Raw genomic sequence first — 12,754 nt, 5'->3', positions numbered from 1 at the left:
GTAACGAATAGGTAACGAATAGGGAATAGGTAACGAATAGGGAATAGGGAATAAGTAACCAACTTGACGTCCATGAATTTAAAAATGTACTTAGATTTTTAATTATTGGCCTAGTTTTCAAGTTGGTCCAAATGGGGGTCCAAAATTAAACTTTGTTTGATTTCATCAAAAATTGAATAAATGGGTTCTTTGATATGCCAAATCTAACTGTGTATGTAGATTCTTAATTTTTGGTCCAGTTTTCAAATTGGTCTACATTAAGGTCCAAAGGGTCCAAAATTAAATTAAAGTTTGATTTTAACAAAAATTAAATTCTTGGGCTTATTTGATATGCGTTATCTAAACATGTACTTTGATTTTTGATTATGGGCCCAATTTTCAAGTTGGTCCAAATCAGGATTCCATATCAAGTATTGTGCAATAGCAAGAAATTTTCAATTGCACAGTATTGCACAATAGCAAGAAATATCTAATTGCACAATATTGTGCAATAGCAATTAATTTTCAATTGGAGTTATCTTTCTTTGTATAGAATAGTAGTTGATAATATATGTTGGAAATTTGCCAGACATGACTATGATGTCATTTTCTATTTTTATTTGCCAATAACTTTATGTAAATAACTTCATTGGAAATTTGCCAATATAAAATGTTGCTGATGAAGCTTTTTTTCCTTATCTTATCTAAAATGTTTTTAGATAATGTATGTTGGACATTTGCCAGACATGACTATTTACATTTTGGATATTGAACCATAATACAGTAGTTTAATATTAAATTTAAAAACTTTAAATTCTAATTTTCATTTCTTAAACCAAATTCATAATGTGACATAAACTTATGTTGTGTCAACTATTTAATCACAATCCACATTTATAGCTGTATCAAACTTAAAAGTTGTGTCCATTCTTGTTCTCATTTCAGATTTCATAAATAAAAAGAAAATTTCTTCAAACATTTTTTTGACAGGATTAATATTCAATAGCATAGTGAATTGCTCAAAAGCAAAAAAAATTTTACAGCTTTTACATTAATGCTAGCAAGACAAATCTTTGTTTGGCTTGCTTGCTTTATTTATATCAGTGTTTGCTCAAGCATGGTAATTAAGATAGGCGGGGCTTCAGCTTGTATACATCATACTTAGATTGTATTGGACGTTATGTCTGAGGTTAAGGACACTTAATTTTAAAACATCACATGACAAATATTCTCACATGTTTTCTCACCTGTAAAAATACAATAATTTGTCAATGAAAGAAAAATATAAACTTTTTTCTTGTATGAGGCTGAGAAACTGGCCTTCAACATTAATTGACCTAATATTGTTTTTATAACATACCAATCTATTAGTTCAGTCAGTTATTTCCATGTCTGTCCTTCGACTATGCAACTCAAGAAAATATTCCAAAAACTGGGAAACAATTGTATCAAAAAGAGAAAATCGAGTGCACCTTTTTTATGTTAGGGTGTGTTTGAGATGAATATTTTGTCTTAAAAATGTACAAAACAAGAGTATTTGATACATCATCTCGCTTCAGACTCTATCATTTTATATAGCAAAGCTACAGGTTGACTTTATAACATAAAAAAAAAATCACAGTACTAAAAGATGAAATATAGGGGTCAAGTGAAATACCTATCCAATTGATCACAAAATTGGAGTAGGTGTGTTCGAATAGCTATTTTACTAAAAGTGCTTGACGACAGTCTTTAAGTTGGATCTCTGAAAAAAAAATGTCTTCCGTTTCTACGATTGTGAAAATGAACTGGCGCAATAGAAAGATAATTTCGACGAAGTAGAAACCTGTCTGTATTGTATATTTACAGGTAAGGAAACATGTGAGAATATGTATCATGTGATGTTTTAAAATCTATTGTCCTTAACCTCCAACATAACGTCCAATAAAATTTAAGTATGATGTATACAAGCTGAAGCCCCGCCTATCTTAATTACCATGCTTGAGCAAACATTAAAACAAACAAAGCAAGCAAGCCAAACAAAGATTTGTCTTACTGGCATTAATGTAAAAGCTGTAAGTTCATTAGACCACATTCATTCTGTGTCAGAAACCTATGCTGTGTCAACTATTTAATTTTAGATTTAAATAAGTTTGAAGAAGAAATCTTTGATTTGTAAAATCTTGACATTTGTTTTGTGTAAAAAACCCATATAATGTCAAAAATTTGATCACAATCCAAATTCAGAGCTGCATCACGCTTAAATGTTTTGTCCATACCTGCCCCAACTGTTCAGGGATCGACCTCTGCAGTCGTACAAAGCTGCGCCCTGCGGAGCACCTGGTTATCTAATGCTATATGCCATAGGTCAACTATATTTGGTGTATGGAAATATTTTATGATCTTTATGTCAGTCGAGCAGGTTTTATTATACCCCCGCTTTATTATACCCCCGCTTTAAAAAAGGGGGGGTATACTGTTTTACCTCTGTCTGTCCGTCAGTCCGTCAGTCCATCCGTCAGTCCGTCCGTCAGTCCGTCCGTCAGTCAGTCCGTCCCATGAAACTTTCGTCACATTTTTCTCAGGAACTACACATCCACCCTTTCTGTAATTTGGTATCAACATTTATATATGTTAGCCATACCGTGTGATGCGTTTTCAGATTCATCACTTGACAACTTCCTGTTTACCGAACACTTGCATATTTTTACACTATTAATATTATCCACTTGCGGCGGGGGTATCATCAGTGAGCAGTAGCTCGCAGTTTCACTTGTTTAACCGTGACCTCATTTTCACGGTTCATTGCACAGTGTTAAGTTTTTGTGTTTTGGTCTATTTTTCTTAAACTATAAGTAATGTGTCAACTATATATGTTGTATAGAAGCATTTTTAGCTGTACCTGTCTGCCTGGCATGGTTCATCTGACCTGGACCTCTTTTTCAAGGTTCATTGGTCTTTGTTTAGTTATCTTGGTTAATGTTAAGTTTATGTGACAGTTGTAATAAAGCTTAGCTTTATACTTAGGACTATCAACATAATATCAATGATTAGTATAGAAGGCGAGACATTTCAGCATGTGCACTCTTGTGTTTACATATTGTAACTTAAACCTATAAATATGTAAGAAAATGATTTTTCTAACCATTGTTGTATTTGCTACACACGGATTAGTTTTGATGTGACTATTTATTTTTCCAGTAAACAATGCGTGTGCCAGGAACAATGGAGGCTGTACATTCCTGTGTTTACCCAGCCCTAATGGTGGTAGAACCTGTACTTGTCCTGATGATATAGATCCCGAGAGCTGTAATCAAGTAGCTCTACTTAGAAAAAGATAAACGTGAGTTTAAAGTTTAAAAAGGCACATAGTGTTTTGATTTTTTGAAGAATTATGGTTGTACCTAACACCTTGACTAAAATTATTTTTTTACATAAAATTTATTTTACAAAATATTTTTTCTTTGATAAAAAAAAAAAATCATGCCCATAGCCAGAAATTTTCAAGGGGGGTTATTTGGACCCATGAATTCGACTTTAACAGTCACAATTCGAACAGAAAGTTGACTTTAACAGTGCTTATTTGTTTTCAAGGGGGGGTTCGTCTGAACCCCCAACCCCCCTGGCTACGGGTATGAACTTGAACCACACACTTTATCAGAAATAAAAAATGATTGGCTATATAGTAGTTTTACCAACACTAATATGATCATTGAGATGCCTAATATTGTCTTAATAGAACATGGTTAAAATGTTCAGCAGAGTTATCTCACTGTAGAATTATGTACCACCTTAAAGCAAAAATACAAATTCTCAATCGATGTAAAGAATTTGAAGTTAACAAGCCACTGGTAACTACTAGTTAAGCATGATACAATTTGGACTAGCTGTACACTGCAAGCCAATTTGCAAAAAAAAAATATCACCTGAAAAGTAATTGAATTTAGATGCAAAAATCCTCTAATGTAATGGTAAGTAACAGTTTTAAGACACTTTTCTACTTCAAAACAACTTCATACATTATACACCATAAAAAATATATATTTTGATATCTAAAAACCTAATTCATAACTAATATTGATTTCATTTGCTTTTACAGGTTAATCATTGACCGCATAGAGAAGATGATAAAAAAAATCAATAGATGACAAAATTGTTAAACCAAAGATGTGTATTGTTAGTTATAGTAGTTATATGCAAAACAAATCATGTTCATATAGAGTTCCTAGGTATTATCTACATGTTAAATAGTATTATATTGAGTTAAATCTTTTTGTTTGTCATTCTCATAGCTTTTGAGTGAAAAACTATTTACATTCTAATATTGATTTAACTATTTCAGACTCTTTTTTTTTTACCAAATCTTATCTTGTTTTGGCTTATAAAAAAAAAGTTAATATTCCTATGAAAAAGTTTAAATGCAACATACAGAAGAAAAAATACACCAATTTTTTTTAACATCATGGGAAAATCGAACAATTTGAGATCAAAATGTTTTTTGGATCAAGTCTGTATATAAAGTCTCATGTTATAAAAACTTCAGTAAAGCATAGTGTGTTTTTTTTTATTTCCTTTACATTCTTTGTAGATAATATGTTTTAAGGTGGTACAATATGATAACAAGATCTGATGTATAAACATATTGTATAATTTGTATTAAAATACTCAATATATATGTTTGTATGCATAAATTTAGTGCCAAAATATAGTCCCTATCAAGAATTATATCTGAACAAATTTTAGATCTCTATGAAGAAGAACTTACTTTTTTATTTTGTTTGTGTTCTTTTACATGTAATTATTGATATTATTTTAACCTATATACAAATCCATCTTTTTATTAATCTGTAAAGAAGCACTTGTAGCTGCATACTCCTCGATTTGATATTTTAAGTTTTTTTTTAAATGTAATGTCAAATGTGTGCTATGTATGAATATTTGTTACTCTTTAAATTGTTGTTCCTGTTCCTTTCAAAACAATAAAACACTGTCCAACAGCACTAAAGAAAACATATATATGATGAACAAATAATAGGTTTAGCATCATCAGCTAGACTTTTTAACACTAAAAGTTCTTAGTGTCCACATGACATGATTTTACATCTGAGTATAAATATAATAATAGGTTTAGCATCATCAGCTAGACTTTTTAACACTAAAAGTACTTGGTGTCCACATGACATGATTTTACATCTGAGTATAAATATAATAATAGGTTTAGCATCATCAGCTAGACTTTTTAACACTATAAGTACTTGGTGTCCACATGACATGATTTTACATCTGAGTATAAATATAATAATAGGTTTAGCATCATCAGCTAGACTTTTTAACACTATAAGTACCTTAGTGTCCACATGACATGATTTTACATCTGAGTATAAATATAATAATAGGTTTAGCATCATCAGCTAGACTTTTTAACACTAAAAGTACTTAGTGTCCCCATGACATGATTTTACATCTGAGTATAAATATAATCAGCCAATCTCATGCTATTTATTATTGATATTTTATACTCAGATATTCAAGTTATAAAATGATAACCATACTAGTCTAGAAAACCATTTTACCATTTGTTTTATACAAGAACTGGTGGTATTTTTTAAACGATAAATTTCCACTTAATTCTTCGCCTCGATTGGCTCAGTAGCACCCAGGAAATTATGAAAAGTTTCATCATGGTGTATAAAAGAAATTTACGAAATCTCCTTTCTTGATATACAAAATGTTACCTTGCATACAAAAAAGATGCAAGCAAGAAAGAAAGTTTTAAAAATATACCAGGAAATGATACAGGTTTGAATCTCTTTTACAAAAACATTTGTAAATATCTGAAACTTCAGATTTAGTTGTAGGTATTTATGTTTTGTGAAATCCAATTTGGAAATTTTTTCTTGTTCTCTTCTGAAACTTAGCATTTGTTTAATGTTAAAAGCTGGTGTCTATTTAAGTGTCAGTATGATTTCATATTAATTTTGTATTTTTTTACATTCTGTTTGCCAAAGAATACTCAAAACATCATGCTCATCTTGATTTATTCTGCTCAAATAGACTCATTTTAAAACTTATAACAAGAGCACCTCCAGGATTTAATGCTTAGGAGGTGGAACCCTAAAAATTATGATCTACCAAGTAAGGCAACAGCATAAAAACAAATCCGTGCAAATCAACAATATTTTTTCTGATTTAATGAGGTTTGCATCTGATGTGCACTGAATCTGCCCCCATATATTTAGCTTTTCGACCTAATATTGGGAGAGTAGTTGTATTTGTATTGTATATTGTAGAATTCTTTAGTTATAATCCATGTTTTCAAAAACATTTCAATAGTACCCATATGTGTTAAAAGTAATACTAGTGGTATGAAGTTAAGGCTGTTACTAAAATATGATATTGCACTGCATCCTGATAAATTCTAATGCTCAATAAAAATGTTACATCACTTTTGATATTTGTTTTTATTTTCTATAACCTCTTTGGTCAGTACCATCTGGATCAAAGATGGAAACTTTAGTTTCATGTCCATCTTGGTGCATGCCTTGCTCTTTGAAGATATATTTAAACCTGTAGGTGTGGTGTTGTTTCATGTCCATCTTGGTGCTTGCCTTGTTGTTTGAAGATATGTTTAAACCTGTAGGTGTGGTGTTTTTTCATGCCCATCTTGGTGTTTGCCTTGCTGTTTGAAGATCTATTTAAACCTGTAGGTGTGGTTTTGTTTCATGCCCATCTTGGTGTTTGCCTTGTTGTTTGGAGATCTATTTAAACCTGTAGGTAGTGGAGTTTTAATTAGTGATACTGTACTGATAAAAGGCTGTAAATATCCACTTTCTCTTACTAATGGTGTTATATTTCTACTCGTAGTTTGGTTTAAAAAAATTAAAGGTATTTAGAAGTCCTCTTAAGATCACTATGACACAAGTCTGAAGTATTCAATTTACTGGTAATCATGTAGCAAGGGAAACCATAAAATTTGAGTCAGGTGAAACATTAGATTTAATTGGGCTTTTGTTTTGACTGCAACAAAAGTCTTAAAATGTGACTGTCGTTGCTTAATGCCCAGTGGAAAGTATTTCATACATTTTTCATGACAATCTAATGGGACACATAGGTAATATGCTACCCTAGTGGCCATGACTGGAACATATGTGTATAAAGATAATTATTTCAGAAGCTACAAGACTGGATGCTTCATATAAAGTATGCAGGTGATCTATTATCTGAAGTTTCCATTTGTCATATATCTATTGTCATTGACCTCATTTTCACGAACCCACCATAGCTTGCTTTCAGATGGTTTTGTATCGGACATGTGTTTAGAAGAAGACACCATCATATTTTGATTTATATACATAGTTTAGATCCTGCGTGTTGAAGTACTAAATTAAGAAACTTTTTACCATCCAAAGACATATGTAGATATAGGAAGATGTGATATGAGTGCCAATGAGACAACTCTCCATCCAAATTACAATTTATAAAAGTAAACCATTATAGGTCAATGTACGGTCTTCAACACGGAGCCTTGGCTCACACTGAACAACAAGCTTTAAAGGGTACTAAAATAACTAGTGTAAAACCATTCAAACGGGAAAACCAACGGTCTAATATATATAAAAAACGAGAAACGAGAAACACGTATAATTACATAAAACGACAACTACTGTACATAAGATTCCTGACTTAGGACAGGTGAAAACATTTGCAGTGGGATTAAACGTTTTAATGGTACCAAACCTTCTCCCTTTTTCTGAAACAATAGTGCAACATCACAACATAGAAAAACATATGATAAAATATAAATTGTATATGTGTTTATGCACCAACAAAGACAATAAAATATCAAAATATGTGCCAAAATTTTATTCTTGGCACAAAGGAATTAGTTCTATTTGTTCAGAGCATTTAAATGAGGTAAACATGGATAAGACCATTTCTGTACACACTGGATATTCTTAGTTGCTATACTAACTGACTGAGAAAATTGCAGTTTCTATTGCAGCTGACATTTACTTGTCTGCATGTCGGAAATCTAATTTACAAAAATCCATACACATGATGCCACTCGCTCTATATTACACTGCTTGTTCTTAACGGATAGATGTTATCTCCATATAATTGTCATAGCATAATTTCCAATATCTATACATAAAACGGTTTTAGAAATCAAGGAATTATATTACATCGATATTTACTGGTTAATGCGTTCTTTTTACGACGGAATTCTAAGTCAAATGTATGTCTTTTCATTTGACACCTGTGAAGATTGGGTTCATTATAACATAAGGACGTGACAAGGATATAATCTTCATACAACTTATTGAAAGTTATTATTATTCTCCCACAAGAGCCCCTTTGAATTGTAATGTGCGCACGTACATTATCGCATGCATAGTAAAAAAAGAATGGATGGAATTCTTCTGTGTGTGTTTATCTGCCTGTGTGCAATTGGAACAGTTTTATGTAAAACAGGTAAATACAAATTTACATTTGTTCCAATAATGACGTAATTTGCTGTTCTCATTATGAATAAATTGTCTTTGCTTTTATGTCTTTGAGATCGATTGAAACAAAACAATGAAGGTCAAATCAATTAAGTTAACTTATAGTTTTATATGGTAAACAGCTATAAAACGCAATAAGGGAAAGAAAAATGATAAATCTTGCATGGTAGCATATGATATGTATAAATGTAAAATATTTTAGAAATAAGGTTTTAATAATGTTAATAATTCTTAGCGATTCAGATATATATATATATCACTTGATTTCAAATCTGATCTGAATTGATTTGATCATGGGTATGATATTCCTACTTAATGTCTGTCTATGTATTATTCTAGTTATTACTAGCTACGAGTAAATCTAATGTAGTTTCCCAGAACCACACTAAAATCGGCATCATCTAAACAATAATTAAACATGTGAATTCCACATATATTTTAACTGGGAACTTCCACAGTAAATCTCATTTTGCAAAAACTGACTGTAGCATATATACTTCACATCAAACACTTCTAAATCGTACACTTCTAAATCGAAATTTATGAACCATAGAATATATGTTACACCGTATAAGTTTGTTTAACGACAAGTGGCAAATATTTCAAACATGCAGGACTAGGAAAAAGACATGATTAACCAAAAGTAAGTTGGCTGGGGTAGAACGTTTTCGAAGACCAGTGTAAACTGAGTGTATATTGAATAGGTCATATATTGTTCCGTGCAATAATTTAAGCTACCTATGGACCTATCAAATAGTTATTATAAAGGTTCCCACGAGGCGTCGGAGTTAAAGTCCCCATTACAACTGAGCGGAGAAGCCTACATACGGCGACCCTCTGCTTAGCATATGACATTTATTCCAGGGGGAAGACATCCAGAATGGCCATATTTTAATACCCTGTCCTGATCTTTTTTATGTTTTTATAACAAAAAATGTATTTTGATAAATAAAAATTAATGGATGTGGTACGATTGCCAGTGATACTATCAACTAAAGTTCAAATGAATTGGATGTGAGCAATTATAGAATATTATCGACGGTATGTGTTTGCTGATTCGCGACAAAATTGAATATATGTTTAAAATAAAACATCTTTATACGGATTATGTGGTCAAACTTGTCTGTGGGTTGTGGCAGTGATTTCAGCTCCCTCTAAAAGAAAGTCCACCATATATATGACCTTCAGCAAAGGTTTCAGATTCTATACTATTTTCTTAACTTGAATATCACAAAAGACTAAGAGATAAATATACCTATTTCAGCGGTATAAGCCTACAAACATTATTCCAATATGATATAGATATATCAATAGTATTGAGTAGTGTGCAGATACTAGAACAACGCCGTATGTGAAATGCTGTTATATAAACAATCAACAAATCCCCAATGTTATACGTTTAGTCATTCCATTCGTTATTTGAAACACCATCAATTTTATGATTAATCTGCATCAAATAGAAACACAATTTGATCAATTGATTTTGTATATCTTTTACTATTAAAATGGCATTGTAATCTATAGAAATATTCACCATCGTGTTTTCATTCATAGCCTGTTGTTTGAAGGTGCATATATGAACAAATGAAAACCCATGTCGCATGCTCCATTGTGTCCATGGACAATGTCGGCCCTGGCATGGAAATGAGGAATATATAGCTTGACATGATCTAACATCCACCCATAACAGAAAGACATGTACTTGAAACACAAAAGAAATACTCCCCCCCCCCCCCAAATAAACACTAAGACAATCTGACCAGTAACAAACACCATAATATTTGTGCTACATCTTAGTTTACACTTTTTTGTTGCTTGCTAATAGATATTATAATAACTACAAACACCATTATCATTGCTTGACAATATATTTTATTTTCATAACTACAAACACCATAATCATTGCTTGACAATATATTTTATTATAATAACTACAAACACCATTATCATTGCTTGACAATATATTTTATTATAATAACTACAAACACCATTATCATTGCTTGACAATATATTTTATTATAATAACTACAAACACCATTATCATTGCTTGACAATATATTTTATTATAATAACTACAAACACCATTATCATTGCTTGACAATATATTTTATTATAATAGCTACAAACACCGTTATCATTGCTTGACAATATATTTTATTATAATAGCTACAAACACCATTATCATTACTTGACAATATATTTTATTATAATAGCTACAAACACCGTTATCATTTATTTGTGCTCATAACATTTGATGATATTTGCTCTTAGATGAGTTTAGTTGCCATGAATGTCGATCAGATATGCAGCCATTGTGTGCAGATGAATTTGGAGGAAAAGACAACAAATTCCTGAAACCTTGCAATATGTCGGACGAAAGTATGACTGTTTCCTGTAGGAAAGAGGTTAACAAGGTTCAACCGTATAAAGGTAAGACATATTAAAAGAAAAACACAGAAAAATAAACCAAAAAAATAGTTTAACCCGAAACAGGATGGGGTCGTATGCCGAGCAGTTACAATGTCAGAAGAAAAGTCAATGTTTGAGACATAGCTAAAACTTCCTCATTAAATTCCACACTAGTATTAATGAAATAAGTCGCATTTAATTGTTACCACAGAAACAATGACCTCCAATCAATATAATGATTCAGCATCCACATAACAATTCAGATAACGTAATTAAGTCTTAAAGATGGCAGAGAACAAATAATATTTGATTACTAATGACAGAAAACAGGCCAAGGCCACCAATGAATCTTCAAAACAGTGAGAAAATCCCGAACCGAAGGCTCAACTGGTCCCTAAACAAGAATGTATACTGGTTCAGCGAAAGTGGACAACACACTAAACTCCGACACATATAAATGAAACAAAATGAAAAAAAAAAAAAAAAAAAAAAACGGACCGTAGACCAGAGGTTCTACACTTGCATTGCATATTACATTGTTAACCAATTGAAGACCTGTAAAAATAACAATTGAGTCAGTATAACGGATTTTAAATCTTTTTATCATGATTCAACTTTGTTACAGTTTTTTTTACTTAGCAATGACGATTTTTTATTTGTACTTTTTCAGGGGCAGTGATTATTCGAAGCTGTTACTATACCGATGGATTCAAACCCGAAGAAGAAATAGAGGTTTATGGTGCAACTTACTGGAATTGTTTTGACTACGGATGCAATGGACAGCAATCAGTGAAATCTACTTTTAGTTTGATAGGATTTATAATGACAATTTATAATATTTTGTGATGAGTTACGATACCAGTTTATTTCATTTATGTAATAGTTTGTTTAATGTTCAGTGGAGAGTATTACGCGAAAGCTTTTTTTAAAGTACACGGCGGGGAGTAGAACGCGAAAGCTTGCTTTAGATTATTTTTGTTTATGTTGCTGCTATCAACTAATATGTGCTGCAATGTACTACTGTAAACTACAATGTGCAACTTTAAACTACAATGAGCTACTTTAAACTACAATGTGCTACATTAATCTACAATGTGCTACTTTAAAGTCAATGTGCTACTTTAAACTACAATGTGCTACATTAATCTATATAATGTGCTGCTGTAAAAATTAATGTACCACTGTTAACTATAGACGGTTTATGACATTTAGTTGCTATCACCAGGCCGAGTAAAGCCTTAAATATTATATAGTTAGGAAAGTTGTTTATCATTCCAATGATTTTATACATGTAACCTGTAGCTTGAGGTGGCAATATAAAAAAAAATGTAAAAAAATAGATTAATATTATTAATTGTATAGCAGCGTCACTTTTCCGTAGAAAAAAAAAAACAGTTTTCTCTACATAACATTCTTAAACTTTTTCACAAACTTTAGATGAATAATATATGAACTTTTACAATCGTTAATTCTTAATCTATAATTATCTGTATTTCAATTTAAATTTGCAATTGACACGTGATATTAGAACATTTATATTGAACTAAATGTAAAAGGTGACTTATTGGTCCATTGGGCCGGGTGTATTATATATGTAATTTTATTTTGTACAAATTTATATAGTTATGCTGATTTACACATGTCACTATAATAAACAATTTACTAACTTACTTACTTACTGTATACACATACAACTGTCTACCTTATTATAATTAAATCAAAAAGCAATGCCAGTCTTTGTCTTGTCATAAACAGTATAGCTGTTAACTAGACGTTTATCTCGCATCCTTATACAGAATTTAAGTTCACCCCTAGGAAAGACGAATTTGTCGTGCGAAAATGTAAAAACACAAAAAATACCGAACTCGGAGGAAAATTCAAAA

At 31.3% G+C, this 12,754-nt stretch overlaps 1 protein-coding gene and 2 long non-coding RNA genes across 3 annotated transcripts in view; 2 read left to right on the top strand and 1 right to left on the bottom strand.

Annotated features, from left to right (window-relative positions):
* Nucleotides 1–6,408, top strand: part of LOC143067025 (nidogen-2-like) — a 78,575-nt gene extending 72,167 nt beyond the window's left edge. Inside the window, exons 25-26 of the mRNA XM_076239960.1 lie at nt 3,160–3,301; nt 4,058–6,408. Coding sequence (XP_076096075.1) covers nt 3,160–3,299 — 140 coding nt within the window. The 3' untranslated portion in view covers nt 3,300–3,301; nt 4,058–6,408. The remainder of the gene's footprint in view (nt 1–3,159; nt 3,302–4,057) is intronic.
* On the bottom strand, nt 6,050–10,135 carry LOC143067027 (uncharacterized). Its single transcript, XR_012975831.1, has 2 exons — nt 9,997–10,135; nt 6,050–6,726 (listed from the first exon to the last, which is right to left on the bottom strand). It is a non-coding gene; the product is annotated as an uncharacterized LOC143067027 (long non-coding RNA).
* LOC143067026 (uncharacterized) lies at nt 8,063–12,541 on the top strand. Its single transcript, XR_012975830.1, has 3 exons — nt 8,063–8,430; nt 10,734–10,892; nt 11,542–12,541. It is a non-coding gene; the product is annotated as an uncharacterized LOC143067026 (long non-coding RNA).
* Nucleotides 12,542–12,754: the final 213 nt, after the last annotated feature.

This window comes from Mytilus galloprovincialis, chromosome 3 (genome assembly GCF_965363235.1).
Source record: "Mytilus galloprovincialis chromosome 3, xbMytGall1.hap1.1, whole genome shotgun sequence".
NCBI lineage: Eukaryota > Metazoa > Mollusca > Bivalvia > Mytilida > Mytilidae > Mytilus > Mytilus galloprovincialis.
This window is presented reverse-complemented; position numbering and strand designations above follow the sequence as displayed.